Source organism: Podarcis cretensis (assembly GCF_951804945.1).
Source record: "Podarcis cretensis genome assembly, chromosome: 8".
NCBI lineage: Eukaryota > Metazoa > Chordata > Lepidosauria > Squamata > Lacertidae > Podarcis > Podarcis cretensis.
Window position 1 is genome coordinate 4,025,001 of NC_137177.1, and position 18,204 is coordinate 4,043,204.

Here is an 18,204-nt window from a genome sequence, read left to right on the forward strand (position 1 = left end):
TTCTTGCAGTCCATGGGACTCTCAAGAGTCTCCTCCAGCACCATAATTCAAAAGCAAATTCAACCAGAATTCAAAATTCAAATTCAACCAGAGGTACCACTGTATAAATCAAGGACCCATCCACATCACACTAACACACAAGTCCTGCATAAATGCCACACGATAGCATGAAACATCGTTATTCCTGCCACCTCTCTCCTCTGTTTTTTCCCCCCAAACCGCATAACGCGGAGGCGCTACATGCAATTTTCTTCGTTACACAAGAAAATATTTAATAAAAGCTAATTTTCTAAAAAAGGATAAATCAGCACATGGCATGGGGGAAACAAGAGAGAGAGAGAGGGGATATCTTTTCTCTCCTGACACTGGAACTCACAGACATCTGGAAAAAGCAGAATGCTGGAGAATTCAGGACAGAGAAAAGGAAGTCCCCCTTTTTTTGTGTGTGTGCTGCGCCAAGTTGAACTACGGAACTCCCTGCCACAGGAAGAAGGAATGGCAACCGACCAAGGTGGCTTCTCTAGAGGGTTAGGCAGGTTCATGGAGGAGGAAGAGGAGAGGGCAGTCCTGACAAAGGTGCTGCTCCTCCGGTGTGGCTTTAGGGGTCTCATCCTGCAGCTGTGCAGGATTCCCCCTTGCATGGGTGTCCTGGAGAGGAGGGAGCTCTCCCCCCCCCCCATTAACGGAGAAATCTGAGGGCTTCCTTGGGCAAAAAAACAAGGACCCCAGCCAGGAATACCAGAGCAAAACAGCAGCCAGGAGGCTTGGTCTTGATTGAAGACTGTCGACACAGGACTCCCACCTGCCACCAGGTGGAACAAGATGGAAGCCCCAAACAAAAGAGAACCCAAACTTTTATTAGCTGCTATTCCCCATGTTACACCCCGCCCCAAACTACATCACTAATACATCACTGTTACATCATGAAAGGGGAGGTCTGGCGGCAGTAATCTGAGCATCCTGGACCCTACCCCACGGTTCTCCTTGCCCTCCACCAAACACCCATCAAGTGAAGCAAAAGAGATATTTACATTTCCCTGTTTCCCAGCCAAGTTAACCCCACCCTTTTGTCTTCATCTGGGTTTGTTCTTTCTGGAATGGCTACCTGTCTGGCACTCAGGTGTCAGGATGCCAGGGATTATCCCTCAGGCAGAGGGGCTGCTGAGGAGCTGAGCTCACATGTCTAGATGAATTTCTGAAGTTTTCCCAGTGAGCCAGTACATAAACACATTGATCAGTGAATTATTACGTTTGGTATTGTGCAGCAGAGGCCCTTTGAATAGACAGGAAGAAACTGCGATGAAGTGTTTTGTGGGGACAAGTCACAAAAGCGATTGTGCTGATTTTGGTAGTGGGCTGCATGTGCACGATATCTGCTGGAGGGGCAACCCCCCAACCTAGACATAAATTCCTGCAACACCCCCACCCCGCCTGTGTAACCCCAGGCCTCACCTCGTTCTTCCTGCCCAGCAGGAGGTAGGTGGCCGTAACCTCGTTGTACTTCTGGCTGGTCAGCGCTTCCTTGATCTCTTCGCGGGTGTAGCCCATGCCCACCATCACTTCTGGGCAGGGAGAGGAAAGAGACGGGGAAGAAGGTTAGGCTCTAAGTCACCAACTTACGTGACACAAGTGAAGGTGGATCAGATGGAGGAAGTTAGAAGGTGTTTTCTGCTGCTCCAGAGGGCAGGATCCGAACCAACGGATTCAAGTGGCAAGGAAGGAGAGTCTGGCTAAATGTTAGGAAGGATTTTCCTTTTTTTCTTTTTTTAAAAAATATTTTTTTGTTAAGAATTTCAACATAGCAAATTATCAAAACATATCATCTTCATTCTTATTCCACCCCCCATTTTCACCCCCCCCCCCAAGACTTCCCTCAGCTCTTCTCTCTGATTTTTCAACAAGGACAACTGTGACTTTAAAAAAGAATGGGAACTTTTTACAAATTACTTAAAAACAACAACAAAATGAATTGGACTCCCTGGCAGGTTTTGAATAAACAAACACAAATTTGTTGATTGTTAACAAAATAGACAGATAATTTAAGGATCTTTACAATTCTACAATATGCAGAGAATAACAAGCGATAGGAAGGGTTTTTCTGAGGGTTAGTTAGAGCCATTTGGTGTAAATGGGCTCTTCTAAAAGCTGGCACATCCTTCTTCCTTGGAGGTTTTTAGGCAGAGGTTGGTCATGGATGCTTTAGTCAGGATTTCTCCATTATGGGGGTTGGGCTGGATGACCTTTCGGTATCCCTTCCAACTCTACAATCCTATATTTCGATGACTCTCTTCAGTTCTGGGAGGAAGTGTTCGTCCAAATAAAAAGCAATAATAAAATTTTATTTATACCCCGCCCTCCCCGGCCAGAGCCGGGCTCAAGGCAGCTAACACCAGTAAAATTACAATAAAAAAATAAAATAAATAAAAAACCAATTTAAAATACAGGTGAAAATATATTTTAAAATGCAGCCTCATTTTAATAGTAGCCCATAGATCAAAACCATAAGGGGAGGGAAACATAAGGGTCAGACTGAGTCCAAACCAAAGGCCAGGCGGAACAGCTCTGTCTTGCAGGCCCTGCGGAAAGATGTCAAGTCCCACAGGGCCCTAGTCTCTTGTGACAAAGCGTTCCACCAAGTTGGGGCCAGTACTGAAAAGGCCCTGGCCCTAGTGGAGACCAATCTAACCACCTTGCGATTTGGGACCTCCAAGGTGTTGTCATTTGTGGATCTTAAGGTCCTCCGTGGGGCAGACCAGGAGAGGCGGTCCTGTAGGTACAGGGGTCCTAGGCTCCATAGGGCTTTAAAGGTCAAAACCAGCACCGTAAACCTGACCCTGTATTTCACTGGGAGCCAGTGCAGCTGGTAAAGCGCTGGATGAATGCGATCCCATGGCAAGGACCCCGTAAGGAGCCTCGCTGCGACATTCTGCACCCTCTGGAGTTTCTGAGTCAGCTTCAAGGGAAGCCCCAAGTAGAGCAAGTTACAATAATCAAGCCTGGAGGTGACCGTCGTATGGATCACTGTGGCCAGATCAGGCTGAGAAAGGTAAGGGACCAACTGCTTAATTACTGGACAAAATGTCTCCCAATGCCTGCAGCTAGCTCTCCTCAATCTTTTCACGGGAGATAATATTAAATTTGCAGCTTTAAGTCCTTAGTAAGTTCTCTTCTCCCAGCAGCCAGGCTGAGGATAACCAGGCCTTTGGAGAACTTGAAGGGTAGTTGTCTGGCAAAATGGTAGGGCGAAGGGCACTTGTGGAATAAATAAACAAGGAAACAAAATCGGCACAATGCCTGAAACACAAGAACTCCTCGGGGACTGGCTTTAAAAAAAATCCAAAGCAGAGGGGACCCCTCACATTGCAAAACTCTTTCGTTACCTTGGACTGTTTATCACCTTCTATACAAAGAGTAGCCTGGGATAGGAACTGGTGTATAGAGCCTGTAACAATTTGGGACCAGTTTACCTGCAAAATCACCTCATCATCATCATCAGTTACTTATACCCCACCCACCTGGTTGGGTTTCCCCAGCCACGCCGGGCGGCTCCCAACAGAATGTTAAAAACGCGATAAAACGTCAAACCTTGAAAACTTCCCTGTACAGATGTCTTCTGAAAGTCAGATAGTAATTTATTTCCTTGATATCTGATGGGAGGGCATTCCACATGGCAGGTACCACTGAGAAGGCCCTCTGCCTGGTTCCCTGTAACCTCACATCTCGCAGGGAGGGAACTGCCAGAAGGCCCTCGGAGCTGGACCTCAGTGTCTAGGCTGAACAATGGGGGGTGGAGACGCTCCTTCAGATATACTGGGCCTTTGAGGCTATTTAGGGCTTTGAAGGTCAGCACCAACACTTTGAATTGTGCTCGGAAACGTCCTGGGAGCCAATGTAGGTCTTTCAGGACCGGTGTTATATGGTCTCGGCGGCCGCTCCCAGTCCCCAGTCTAGCTGCTGCATTCTGGATTAGTTGTAGTTTCCGGGTCACCTTCAAAGGTAGCCCCACATAGAGGGCATTGCAGTAGTCCAAATGGGAGATAACCAGAGCATGCACCATTCTGGCAAGACAGTCTGCGGGCAGGGAGGGTCTCATCCTGTGTACCAGATGGAGCTGGTAAACAGCTGCCCTGGACACAGAATGGACCTGTGCCTCCATGGACAGCTGTGAGTCCAAAATGACTCCCAGGCTGCGCACCTGGTCCTTCAGGGGCACAGTTACCCCATTCAGGACCAGGGAGTCCCCCACACCAGCCCAGCCCCTGTCCCCCGACTGCTTCAAAGTGTGGAACCTGTTATGTACTGAAGTTCTCACCCTGGGCCAGCAGGGGGATACTGTAGATAGTTTTCCCTCAGGTCCACATATGCAAATAAGGGATTGAAAGTGACGTTCAGTGATTGGATAGTTACAGAAAATGGTTACTGTTGTGTTCTAGTGGAGCTCTGTATAAGCAGGCTGGCTGAACCCTTCAGTTCAGTTCTGTTCTGGCCTGTGAATAAACAAGAGCTGTTTGAAGAATTGCTGTGTCGTCTGATATGTTCACCCACAACTTAACAGAACTGACCCTGTTGCAGGGTCCACATTTGCAAGAACTCTGTCTTTGAGTGTGGCAGCACCTGCTGTTTCATACCCAGTGAAAACACACCACACACCCTTACCAATGCGCTTGGCATCTGCGAAGTCCTCTTCCGGCTCTTTATACGGCTTTAGTTCGTCCCCCTCGTAGCCAATATTGATCCACTTGTCCTTCATGATTTGCTGCGGAGAAGAAGAGCGTTCGTGAAAGGGACTGGCGAGAAGGGGAGGCCTAGACATACACACACCCTCCGTCAGTGCCTGTAAGCCCCTTCCTCTCTAACCCCAGTTGCTCCCTAACTTTTGGGGGGGGGGGGTTTCCACAGACTCACTCCCAGTGGCTCTACCCTAACCTATATATAAAAAAGCATTTTTCGGAATAGCCGTTTGCATGGCACATCAAGGAAGGCAACAGCACCATAAAATCCAGAACAGCCACAATTAATTGCACGCTTATTCAAAGCCCAATGAAAACTATTCAGCTGAAGTCGTTCATTCAGTTGGACTTGATCCACTGCTAGCAGGTTTACGAAATCGTTTGCACCTCAAAATTGTTTGCACCCAACATGCATCTTAGCATTCTGCTAGGCCACCCCATGTATCGCTTGCGCTTTGGGAACCGCGGTTCAAATTCCTGCAAGCTCAGCCGTGAGGGAGAGGCACTCTGCACCTGCTCAAGGGCACCCTTGATCGTCACAAAATAGCTCCAGGCACAAACTCGCTTTAAATAAAATAAAATGAACAACAACAGAGCCACAGCTCAGAGCATCTGGTTTGCAAGCAGAAGGGGTTTCGGGTTCAAATCCAGGTAAGGCTGGAAGAGGCTCTCTGCTTAAAAATCCTCAAGAGCAGCTGCCAGCCAGTGAAGAACGTATTGCACTAGATGGATCAACGCCCTGACGATGAATAAGACAGCTTCCTTTTAAAAACAACAACATCTGGACTCAGGAAAGCAGAGGCTCTGAGATCTTTAGCCAGAAGGGACCCCCTCGGCAAAGAAGACACCCCCCAACACACACTCAGGATACCCACACCCCATCTCTCAGCATCCCCCCCCCCCCGAAGCCTGCGAATTACGCTGGGGGAAAAGGCAGGCAGGCAGGCAGGCAGGCAGAGAGCTGAGGCTGCTCTCTGCCTCCCTGACACGCGGTATAATTATCCCTGAGTCGATTAGGCTAATTACAGCCATCCGTGAGGGGGGGGGAGAGGGAGAGGCGGGTGGGCAGGGCCAGATCCCACGGAGACATTAGCTAATTAAAGGTCTCCTCTTGCAGCAGCAGCAGCAGCAGCTTCCTGTAAGGCGAAACGGGTTGGAGGGCAGAAGATGGAGCTGGAGAATGGGTCTTGGGGGGGTGAAATTGTGGCTCGGAGGAGGAGGCGGGGGCACCAGCTGCGCCCCCTCGTTCTCCCCCAGGGAACAAGCAATGTCTCAAGCAATGGCTTAGAGAACAGGGAAGAAAAAGCAAGCAGCGGTTCCAGGGTCAATGCTTCCGAATGCCAGTCACCAGAAATGGCAGGAGGCAAGAGTTGCTTTTGCACCCGGATCCTGATTGCGGGTTTCTCCTAATGGGCACCCGGTTGGCCAATGTGGGAATAGGATGCTAGACTAAGAGGAGGCCCCCTTTGGCCTGGCTTTTCTTATGTTTTTATGGCCCAGAGGCCATCTATCTATTTTTTATTTTATATAATTTTTATCCAATTATCTGTTTTACCATTTAAAACACTCATTTTTACCTCCTTACAACATCAACGACTTCCTTTCTTCTCTTCCCATCGTTCATTTTACACATCCTGTATCCCTGCGTGTTTTACACAAACTATCCCCCATTTGGTATTCCATTATTACGTCCGTCGTAACTGTTGAATTGATCTCAGCGCTGCCAGCATTATCAGCTGTGCACAGTTATTCCCCATGTATTCAATAAATATTTTCCAGTCTTTTCTAGATCCCTAGGTTCTTCGGGGGCACTTGGCCACTGGGAGAACAAGATGCTGCCAGACTGGATGGGCCCCACTGGGCCTGATCCAGCAGGCTCTTATGGAATCAAAGAATGGTAGAATTGGAAGGGATCCCCCAGTGGCCATCTAGTCCACCCTAATAATAATAATAATAATAATAATAATAATAATAATAATAATTTATTATTTATACTCTGCCCATCTGGCTGAGTTTCCCCAGCCACTCTGGGCGGCTCGCAATCAAATGTTAAAAACAGTACAGAATTAAATATTAAAAACTTCCCTGAACAGGGCTGCATTCAGATGTCTTTTAAAGATAGGATAGCAGCTTATTTCCTTCACATCTGAAGGGAGGGTGTTCCACAGGGCGGGCGCCACTACCGAGAAGGCCCTCTGCCTGGTTCCCTGTAACCTCACTTCTCGCAATGAGGGAACCGCCAGAAGGCCCTCGACGCTGGAGCTCAGTGTCCGGGCAGAACGATGGGGGTCGAGACGCTCCTTCAGGTATACTGGACTGAGGCCATTTAGGGCTTTAAAGGTCAGCACCAACACTTTGAATTGTGCTCGGAAACGTACTGGGAGCCAATGTAGGTCTTTCAAGACCGGTGTTATATGGTCTCGGCAGCCGCTCGCAGTCCCCAGTCTAGTTGCCGCATTCTGGATTAATTGCAGTTTCCGGGTCACCTTCAAAGGTAGCCCCACATAGAGTGCATTACAGTAGTCCAAGCGGGAGATAACCAGAGCATGCACCACTCTGGCGAGACAGTCTGCGGGCAGGGAGGGTCTCATCCTGCGTACCAGGTGGAGCTGGTAGACAGCCGCCTTGGACACAGAATTAACCTGCGCCTCCATGGACAGCTGTGATTCCAAAATGACTCCCAGGCTGCACACCTGCTCCTTCAGGGGCACAGTTATTTCATTCAGGACCAGGGAATCCCCCACACCCGCCTGCCCCCTGTCCCCCAAAACAGTACTTCTGTCTCATCAGGATTCAACCTCAATCTTCAGTGCAGGAATCTCTCTCTCTCCCCCCCCCCCTCACCACAGTAAAGCCCTGGTCCTTGGGACGTGGCTCAGCCGCCGCCCCCCGGCCATCTTCACCAGGCCCACTCACTAAGCCCTTCTTCTCCCCCCCCCCCACCCAGCCATCTTAGGTGCTCCTACCTCCAGGGTGCAGCGCTTGGAGGGGTTCAGGACCAAGAAGCGCCGCAGGATGTTCTCGCAGTCCGTGGACATGTAGAAGGGCACGCGGTATTTGCCACGAAGGACTCGTTCCCGCAGCTCCTGGATTGAGCAGGTGGAAGCGTCAGTAATATCCAAACCTGTTTCCCCCATCCTGCCTCAAATTCATAGAATCATAGAGTTGGAAAAGACCACAAGGGCCATCGAGTCCAACCCGCTGCCAAGCAGGAAACACCATCAGAGCACTCCTGACATATGGTTGTCAAGCCTCTGCTTAAAGACCTCCAAAGAAGGAGACTCCACCACACTCCTTGGCAGCAAATTCCACTGTCGAACACCTCTTACTGTCAGGAAGTTCTTCCTAATGTTTAGGTGGAATCTTCTTCCTTGTAGTTTGGAACCATTGCTCCGTGTCCGCTTCTCTGGAGCAGCAGAAAACAACCTTTCTCCCTCCTCTATGTGACATCCTTTTATATATTTGAACATGGCTATCATATCACCCCTTAACCTCCTCTTCTCCAGGCTAAACATGCCCAGCTCCCTTAGCCGTTCCTCATAAGGCATCGTTTCCAGGCCTTTGACCATTTTGGTTGCCCTCCTCTGGACACGTTCCCGTTTGTCAGTGTCCTTCTTGAACTGTGGTGCCCAGAACTGGACACAGTACTCCAGGTGAGGTCTGACCAGAGCAGAATACAGTGGCACTATTAATGTACTTCCCTTGATCTAGATGCTATACTCCTATTGATGCAACCCAGAATTGATGCAGCCCAGAATTCACTCTCCTTTCCCCCACTTTTGGGTCAGCCTGGCCCTATACCAGCAGAAAAACGGGAGGTTTGGGGTGCGGAAGGGCACCCGCAAGGAGTTAATAGTGCTTCCAGTCTCTGTGGGTGCCACCGCCACTGGTTCCCACCCCATAAGCCACAGCCTGGGGTCGTCGGTGGTTAAGGAATGCTGCAGCACGATTGCTGACAGGAGCGAGGCCTGTAACATCTCGGCGCTCAGGGATTTGCCCTGTGGAACTCCTTGCCTATTGACATCAGGTAAGTGCCTTCACTATCCTCGATTCCTGGTCTGGGAAAAAGGTGGGATTTGAATAAATATAGTAACTATGATATAATTTGGTCTCTGCAAAAAAAAAATTTTCTTTAGACAATTCCGCTGGGATGTTTAGAACGCTGGTGTGAGTTTTCAAAAGTTTTAAATTTCTGTTCATCTTCCTTGGTGATAGCTTTATTTCCGAAATCTCTTTTGCAAGCTGCTCTGAGGGTTGTTATAACCAAGCGGTCTGCAAATTTTATGAAACAAAAATAAAATAAAAGAGATGCTAGGCAGAAGAATTGGCATTATCTGGGCGAGACGTGCACAATACCTCTGGCTTTCACATTTCGTCACAGAGTCATTCCTTTCTCTGATTCCTCATCTTTTTGTTTCAGGTCTTTTTTTACCTGTTTATTTCATAAAAGTTACGTACTGCGTGATCATTAAAAAAGAAATGAACTCTGAAGGGGTTCACAAAATGGATAAAACAATGAAATGACCAGTGACAATGTAATAATAAATGTATTCTTATTTATAATAATCTATTACAGGAATATGTTGTTGTTGTTACTACTATTATTATGTCAGAGCCTAGGACTTGCCGATCAGAAGGTCGGTGGTTCGAATCCCCACGACGGGGTGAGCTCCCGTTGCTCGGTCCCTGCTCCTGCCAACCTAGCAGTTCGAAAGCACGCCAGTGCAAGTAGATAAATAGGTACCACTCCAGTGGGAAGGTAAACGGTGTTTCTGTGCACTGCTCTGGTTCTCCAGAAGCGGCTTAGTCATGCTGGCCACATGACCCGGAAGCTGTACGCCGGCTCCCTTGGCCTGTAAAGCGAGATGAGCGCAGCAATTCCAAAGTCGGTCACGACTGGACCTAATGGTCAGGGGTCCCCTTTACCTTTTTATTACAGGAATATGTTGTTGTTGTTACTATTATTATTATTATGTCTGGGTAGACTTTGCCTAAATAAATATGCTTTCAGCAGGAAGGAGTACAGTGAAGGCAACCTGCCTGATGTCAACAGGTGAGGAGTTCTGAAGTCTGACCCTGTAAAAGATTCATTTGGGAACCATTTCCATTACATAGAACACAAAAGCCAGGATGTTGTACAATTCAGGGGAGAAGTGTAGTTTGGGGAGGCAGGATAAGCTTTTGGGAAGAGGAACCCCTTACGCTATTCCAACAAAGCTGTCTGCAAGTAAAGGCATGGAATAATTATTTGTTTCAACTTATTCAGTCGGACTTTGTCGCAGTAACGTCACAGGAAACAATGTGGAAGGTCAAGTCCACCACGATAAGGAACAGATGGAACCCATATCTTCAATGGATAAAAACTACTGGAACAAAAGACATTCGGTGGAAACTAAAGACGCTATGCCTGTGGCTGAGGATAATTGTTTGAACCCTTCCAATGGATATGGATATGGAGGTGGGGTGGGAAGGGAGGGAGGGAAAGGAAAAAATTGTACAGGAAATGTAAAAATTGGAAGGAGATAATATGCAGGTGAAACTCGGAAAATTAGAATATCGTGGAAAAGTTCATTTATTTCAGCAGTAATTGATGCAAAAGGGGCCCAAACCAAGTACTGAGTACATATGCATGCTTCTACGTCTCAGAGGTCCAATATTGCTCTATTTGCAATCCTTGTTTTGCTGATTTCATTTAATATTCTAATTTTCTGAGATTGTTAATTTGGGGTTTTCACCAGCTGTATGCCATGATCATCACAACTGTAACAAATAAAGGCTTGACATATCTCGCTTTGCATGTCATGAGTCTATCTCATATATTAGTTTCACCTTTTAAGTTGAATTACTGAAATAAATGAACTTTTCCACGATATTCTAATTTTCCGAGTTTCACCTGTAATGTATGGAAAAAACCCCAAACTCGAATAAAATGGTTCTTAACCTGAAAAAAACAACACCTGTCTGCAAAAAGAGAAAAGTTCAAGGGGCCCAAATGGACCCCCTCCTTGCCCCCACCCTATCTCTGCTTCTGGCTTGGGAGACCCCAGAGTCCGCCGGGCCTGACTCCGGCCCCATAACCCCCCACCTCCCCCTTCAAGGCTTCCTCGTAACCCCCACTCTGCCCCACCTTGAGGTTCTGCCCGTCGAAAGGCAGGGAGCCGCTGACCAGCGTATAGAGGATGACCCCCAGGCTCCAAATGTCCACCTCGGGACCGTCGTACTTCTTGCCCTGGAAGAGTTCCGGGGCGGCGTAGGGGGGGCTCCCGCAAAACGTGTCCAGTTTGGAGCCCAGCGTGAACTCGTTGCTGAACCCAAAGTCGGCGATCTTTATGTTGGCGTCGGCGTCCAGCAAAAGGTTCTCGGCCTGTTTTTGGTGGCGGAGGGGAGAGTCACAGAACGGACGATGAAGTCACAGAACGACAGAGCTGGAAAGTTGGAAGGGACCCCCAAAGGTCAACTAGCCCAACCCCCGGCACGGCAAAGGGCACAGAAAAATTCTAGGAATCTGAATCAGCTTTGGGGTACCTGGATTTGGGTTCTTAAGAGCCGGCACGAAGCAGATAAACTGCTGAAGGCCCCTCTCTGTTTGCCCTGCTCATCCGACAGGGTAATAATTATGCCCATTTTACAGATGGAGGAATGGAGGCAGAGCGATTTGCTGCGGACCATTCTGTGAAGTCCAGGGCAGAGGCTTGCACCCGAATTTCGCCAGCCCAACTGTTCTACTGAGTAACGTGGTGCTCATGGCATCGTAGTTACTGGGACAGGGTGGAGGGGAGGGGGAGGAAATGGAGGGGAGCAGCCCAGAGCCCCCTCACCTTCAGGTCCCTGTGGACAATGTTCTTCTGGTGACAGTAGTGCACAGCCGAGACAATCTAGGAGCGAGAAGAAGAAATATAATAATAATAATAATAATTTATTATTTGTACCCCGCCCATCTGGCTGGGTTTCCCCAGCCACTCTGGGCGGCTTCCAACAAGGATTAAAAATACATAAAGATGTCACACATTAAAAACTTCCCTGAACAGGGCTGCCTTCAGATGTCTTCTGAATGTCAGGTAGTTGTTTATCTCTGACATCTGGTGGGAGGGCGTTCCACAGGGCGGGCACCACCACCGAGAAGGCCCTCTGCCTGGTTCCCTGTAACTTGGCTTCTCGCAGTGAGGGAACCGCCAGAAGGCTCTCGGCGCTGGACCTCAGCGTCCAGGTAGAACGATGGGGGTGGAGATGCTCCTTCAGGTATACTGGGCCTTTGAGGCCATTTAGGGCTTTAAAGGTCAGCCCCAACACTTTGAATTGTGCTTGGAAACGTACTGGGAGCCAATGTAGGTCTTTCAAGACCGGTGTTATATGGTCTCGGCGGCCGCCCCCAGTCCCCAGTCTAGCTGCCGCATTCTGGATTAGTTGTAGTTTCCGGGTCACCTTCAAGGTAGCCCCACGTAGAGCGCATGGCAGTAGTCCAAGCGGGAGATAATGTGGTGGGTGAAAATGTCCGGGGGGGTGGGAAAGATCCCTGAAAGGCTCTCCCACTTCCTGCAGAGATGACACTCCCTCTGTCTCCCCCCCATCCAGAGTCGTGAGTGCCCCCCTTTTAAAGCAAAACAGGCCAGGCTTCCAGGATCAATCCTTACCCCGCCCCCTCGGCTGGAAAGAGAAAGGAAATCAATCTTTGGCCACGTGAGAAAGCCATAGGGGGTGGATCTGGACCAGGGAGTGTCTCATATCCTCTCTGCCCCAGAACATCAGCCAAAAAGAAATTGTTATTTAGGGGAATTGAATTTAATTCTAAATTATATTCCGGAATACATGGGAGATTGCAAGGGGTCAAAAAATAAAAAATAAAAAAATGGATGTACCGTGCTATATAAGAAGCAAAAAAACTTGTTTTGATGAATTGGAAGAGCCGCAATTATCCACTGATAATATGGACAGATTAGCTGCATACGAACGAATTGACGCAAATTAAGAACAGATAAATATGAAGAAATCTGGAAGGAATATTTAAGCGATAAGGTGGATAGTGGTGGGAGGAGAGAGTGGTGGGAAAATATTGTTAAAAAGGTGTAGTCACAAATACCCTGAGAGGCAATTCAAAACAAAAATTTATGGAAAAGTGGGATAGATATAAAACATATGTTCAAAAATACAGTAAAGGTTCGCTATCTATGCTAGCGTTTCATTGATGTTGGAGCCAGACTGAGTTGAGAAATAAGACTAAGAGCACATATTGATATAGGAATGTATTAGATAATATTTAAAGAAATATACAATAATAAGAGAACATTCATTTGTAAAAAAGGGAATATACAATGGGAAAGACAGGAAGTCTAGTGTGTTGGTATGTATATGATTTTTGGGGGGGAATTGTTTTTTTTTTTCCTTTGTTCTTTCCTTCTTTTTTTGTTGTTTCATTTTCTTGTCAGGTATATAAAATTTGTATATAATTTTTGTATACATGTTGGAAATTATATTATAGTAAGTCCTGTAATGTAATATGACAATGTTTACCAATGTAATATAAGAATGTTAATAAATAAATAAAATGCAAAGAAAAAATGGTGTAGTCATAGGTATATCTGTGTATTCAAATCTGAATTGTCAAGTTATTGGTGTTATTATGGTTTCTGTTGTTTGTGGTTGTTGTTTGTATTGAAAAAATGATTAAATTTTTTTTTTAAAAAAACCCCCAAAACATCAGCCAAGCCACATCCCCGCCAATCACCCCTTGCCCCTTTCCTGGCACCCAAAGAGCAACCGGGCCCCCGGCTGGGGTCTCCTCCCCTCACCTGTCTGAACTTGGCCCGAGCCTCCTTCTCCTTCATGCGCCCGTGAGAAACCAGGTAGTCAAAGACTTCTCCTATAGGCGGAGAGAAAAGGACGTTAGGCTAACATCAGAAGAGCCTGCAGGATCAGGCCAGTGGCATCCTGGCTAGTCACCATGAGAAGCCCTCTCCTCCTCCATGAATTTGTCTATTCCTCTTTTAAAGCCACCCAGGTGGGTGCCCACCACTGGCTCCTGTGGCAGGGAGTTCCAAAGGTTAGCTATGTGCTGCATGGGGAAAAAATCCTTTTATCTGTCCCGCATCTTCCAACATTCAGCCTAATTAAATGTGGGTATTATGAGAAAAGAAGAAAAACTTCTCCTCTCCACTTTTCCCCTCCCCACTTTTCATAAACTTCCATCAATGAATTGAATTTTATCATTACGGTCACAGACCAGTTCCAGCTCACTTACAATATCAGGAAAATCACAAAACACAACAGGAATACATTGAATTGCAATTGGGTATAACAGAGACAATACAGATATAGCGGCAGTTAAAAATATGTATTAAATCTTGATCACTAAAATATAACCTAAAATTGTCATTTAAAACTTCCATAATTTCGCCTCTTACTCACTGCATCCCCTCCATCATTTGGGTGGCCTTCGCTGAACCTTTCCCAGTTCTACTGGGACCAGAACTGCACACCTTGCACAACAGCAATATGATATCGGCACTCCTATTTTCCATTCCTCTCCTAATAATCCCTAGCTGCACACCAGGCGTCTTGCAAGCCGTAGAAAAAACAAAATATAGAACAAAGACCCCCACGTCCTCCAACAAGCCGATCCAACGCAAAACAATGTCTAAAAATATGACTTAAAATAAACAACTTACACTGAATAACGTGATATTCGATAATCCATTAGAATATTATGGCACGGAATGAAATTAATTCTCAAAATATCAGCAAATGAGGACTGGTCAGAAGTTGACTCAACAGCTACTATAAATCATTGCCAAATAATCATAAATAAAAGTAACCATTGGATTAGCGCTATTAGCGGTTTAGCGGCTTTTAGCGGATCAGCTGATAAGCGGCTTAGGGCTTAGGAAAAGGGTGGGAAAGGGGAAAAACCCCGCAGGAACTCGCAAGACATTTTCATCTTGCGAAGCAAGCCCATAGGAAATTTGTTTTGCGAAGCACCTCCAAAACGGAAAACTCTTTCCTCTAGCGAGTTTTCCGTCTTGCGAGGCATTTGTCTTGCGGGGCACTACTGTAGTATAAACACTGACAACTGGGGAACACTGGCCTGCGAGTGCTCCAGTTGGAGAACAGCCTTGAGCAAAGGTGTCCTGGGCTTTGAAGACACTCGAACGCAGGACGCAAGGGAGAAACATGCTAAGAGGAAGGCACGCTTGGTAAATCCACATCGTGATCAACTCCCACCCAGGAACCAATGTCCCCACTGTGGAAGGACATGAGGATCCAGAATTGGCCTCCACAGTCACTTACGGACTCATTGTTAAAATCCATATTTATGGAAGACAATCTTACTCGGCTACGAGGGATCGCCAAAGAAAGAAAGAAAGAAACTGTGCCCCTGTAGGGGTGCAAATATCGAGAGTGTGGGGGTCAGGTGGGATTGCTATGAGGAATTACGAAATATGGAGCAAGCCATTGTGTCTGCTATGAAGGCAATGCGTTGACTGGGTTTTATTCATTGACAATAGTTTCTGATCGAATCCCACAGGCCTCTTCACCTCTGACATTTGCTTTCTCTACATGACAGGCACGTATAAGCATTCTGATATACAGGACAGTTGCGTCATCAGGCATCCTCAGTACATAAAGATAGTAGGTTACTTTGATATAGTTTAATCTTTAGATAGATCTTGAATGGGACACGGGTGGCGCTTTGGGTTAAACCACAGAGCCTAGGACTTGCTGATCAGAAGGTTGGCGGTTCGAATCCCCGCGACGGGGAGAGCTCCCGTTGCTCGGTCCCTGCTCCTGCCCACCTAGCAGTTCGAAAGCACGTCAAAGTGCAAGTAGATAAATAGGTACCGCTCTGGCGGGAAGGTAAACGGTGTTTCCGTGCGCTGCTCTGGTTCGCCAGAAGTGGCTTAGTCCTGCTGGTCACATGACCCAGAATCTGTACGCCGGCTCCCTCGGCCAATAAAGCGAGATGAGCGCCGCAACCCCAGAGTCGGTCACAACTGGACCTAATGGTCAGGGGTCCTTTACCTTTACCTTGAAGGGCCAGGAAGAGAGTTCACATAGAGATGGTAAATACTGCCATCCTGTCTCTCCTGTTTATTCCTGTTTATAACCTCTGGGGTTTTCCTGGATGCATTCCTCCTTTTATTCCTATTTTATTTACTCTGGACTACTATGCATGCTTCAGTAGGAAATAGTTTCTTTGTAGTTTTAACTTTAACTTTGTCCCACGTGGGGGACATTTGTAATGCTCAGAAGAAATCTGATTGGTTCTTACGAACACTGTGTAAAAAGTTTTTTTGTGAATAAAACGACCTGGGCCGAGGGGTGGACAGGAATTATTATTGGCACCTCCATCTTAAAAAGCAGAGACATCACCTTGCCAACAAAGGTCCATATAGTTAAAGCTATGGTTTTCCCAGTAGTGATGTATGGAAGTGAGAGCTGGACCATAAAGAAGGCGGATTGCCGAAGAATTGATGCTTTTGAATTATGGTGCTGGAGGAGACTCTTGAGAGTCCTCTGGACTGCAAGAAGATCCAACCTCTCCATTCTGAAGGAAATCAGCCCTGAGTGCTCATGGGAAGGACAGATCCTGAAGCTGAGGCTCCAATACTTTGGCCACCTCATGAGAAGAGAAGACTCCCTGGAAAAGACCCTGATGTTGGGAAAGATGGAGGGCACAAGGAGAAGGGGACGACAGAGGATGAGATGGTGGGACAGTGTTCTCGAAGCTACCAGTGTGAGTTTGACCAAACTGCGGGAGGCAGTGGAAGACAGGAGGGCCTGGCGTGCTCTTGTCCAGGGGGTCACAAAGAGTTGGACACGACTAAACCATTAAACAACAACAACCCAGAGTCCTGCTGGTCAAGCCTTGTGTGTATTTTATTAATCAGAGCCCAATCCTTCCTTGTTTTGGGAATGCTACATGCCCCAGACTCACCTGCGCTGGCATACTCCATCACTAGGTAGAGTGTCTTCTCCGTCTCGATCACCTCAAAGAGTTTCACTGCAACAGCGAGAGAGAGAGATTTCAGCCCCCGGATTCCACGGAGCAAGATCTGCCTGGATTTCTTGAACACGACCCTCTCCCTCCCTCCTGGTTCTGCCTTCAAGCTCCATAAGAGAAAGGCAGCTGACATTGTGAACGGAGCCGGACCTCTTTCCAGGCTCCCGGCTCTCTTACCGATGTTGGGGTGATTCAGACCCTTCATGATCCTGACTTCTCGGAAGAGCTGCAAAAAACGGGAGGAGGAAAGTGGGTTAAGCCAAGTCATTCTCTCCAAGGGCCGGTCGCCGCATGTTTTCACACACAAACACACATTTTGGACATGTTCCCATTGCAAGAACGTACTGTATTTGGGAAAATGATTTTTTTCGGAATGGAAGTGGGGTTCCTCCCCAAGTAAACTCTGTTCTCAAAATTGCTTTGGAGGCAGTTATTTCCTCCCCACAGATACTTCACTCTTAGGTATTCCCAAGGCGCAGGTGGCGCTGTGGGTTAAACTACAGAGCCTAGGGCTTGCTGATCAGAAGGTTGGTGGTTCAAATCCCAATGACAGGGTGAGCTCCCGTTGCTCAGTCCCTGCTCCTGCCAACCTAACAGTTTGAAAGCACGTCAAAAGTGCAAGTAGATAAATAGGTACCACTCCAGCGGGCAGGTAAACGGCATTTCTGTGTGCTGCTCTGGTTCACCAGAAGCGGCTTAGTCATGCTGGCCACATGACCCGGAAGCTGTATGCCAGCTCCCTCGGCCAGTGAAGCGAGATGAGCGCCGCAACCCCAGAGTCGGTCACGACTGGACCTAATGGTCAGGGGTCCCTTTACCTTTACCTTTATTCCAAAGGCGGCTGGCAGGAGGGATTAATTTCTAAAGAGGAGAGGTGCCAAGGCGAGAGACCTTTAACATGGGAGCCTCTCCCCATAATCCTGGCAAACCCTGACAAGTTGGCAGTGGCAGCAGCAACAAAAAACATTCTGCGCATGCTCAGAGGCCCTCTTGCCTTTGGTATTGGATTAAGTGTTTGAGTCACTTCACACCTCTAGAGCAGCAGAAAAGAAGCTTGCTCCCAGTGAGCTTCAAGGTGGCCGAGTTGGGGGAATCTGAACCCTGATCTCTCCCAGGTTGTGCGCTCTAACCACTACCCCACACTGCCTCTTCAGCACAGCTCAGTCCTACGAATTTCTTAATTAAATGTCAGGATTAGGAATGCGATCTGTTTATGAAACCCATCAATGGGGGCAGTCAGTGGGAGTTGGGGAGCGAGCACCCATTTCATGGGGGGTTTTCCCCTTAAAGGGAGCTGTGAGATGGATGGCAGATGAGTTTCGGGGGTGGGGGAGAGAAGGAAAGAGGCTTTCAAGGGAGTAAAGGGCCTCCCCCCCCCAGGCAAATGGATGCTGGGAGTGTCAATCTGGCTGCAACTGGGAAGACTGGATTGAACAGGGAGCTTCCCCCAGCCCCTTGCCAGGGGAAATGACTAATTTG

General features: G+C 47.6%; 1 protein-coding gene across 5 annotated transcripts in view; it reads right to left on the minus strand.

Annotated features, from left to right (window-relative positions):
* MARK4 (microtubule affinity regulating kinase 4) overlaps positions 1 to 18,204 on the minus strand; it is a 79,504-nt gene that overhangs the window by 21,001 nt on the left and 40,299 nt on the right. For all 5 annotated transcript variants that reach the window (XM_079985393.1, XM_079985394.1, XM_079985392.1 and 2 more), the window contains exons 4-11: positions 16,903 to 16,951; positions 16,660 to 16,725; positions 13,517 to 13,587; positions 11,549 to 11,605; positions 10,858 to 11,094; positions 7,697 to 7,816; positions 4,657 to 4,756; positions 1,453 to 1,562 (exon numbers count right to left, since the gene is read on the minus strand). In XM_079985393.1, coding sequence (XP_079841519.1) covers positions 1,453 to 1,562; positions 4,657 to 4,756; positions 7,697 to 7,816; positions 10,858 to 11,094; positions 11,549 to 11,605; positions 13,517 to 13,587; positions 16,660 to 16,725; positions 16,903 to 16,951 — 810 coding nt within the window. The remainder of the gene's footprint in view (positions 1 to 1,452; positions 1,563 to 4,656; positions 4,757 to 7,696; positions 7,817 to 10,857; positions 11,095 to 11,548; positions 11,606 to 13,516; positions 13,588 to 16,659; positions 16,726 to 16,902; positions 16,952 to 18,204) is intronic.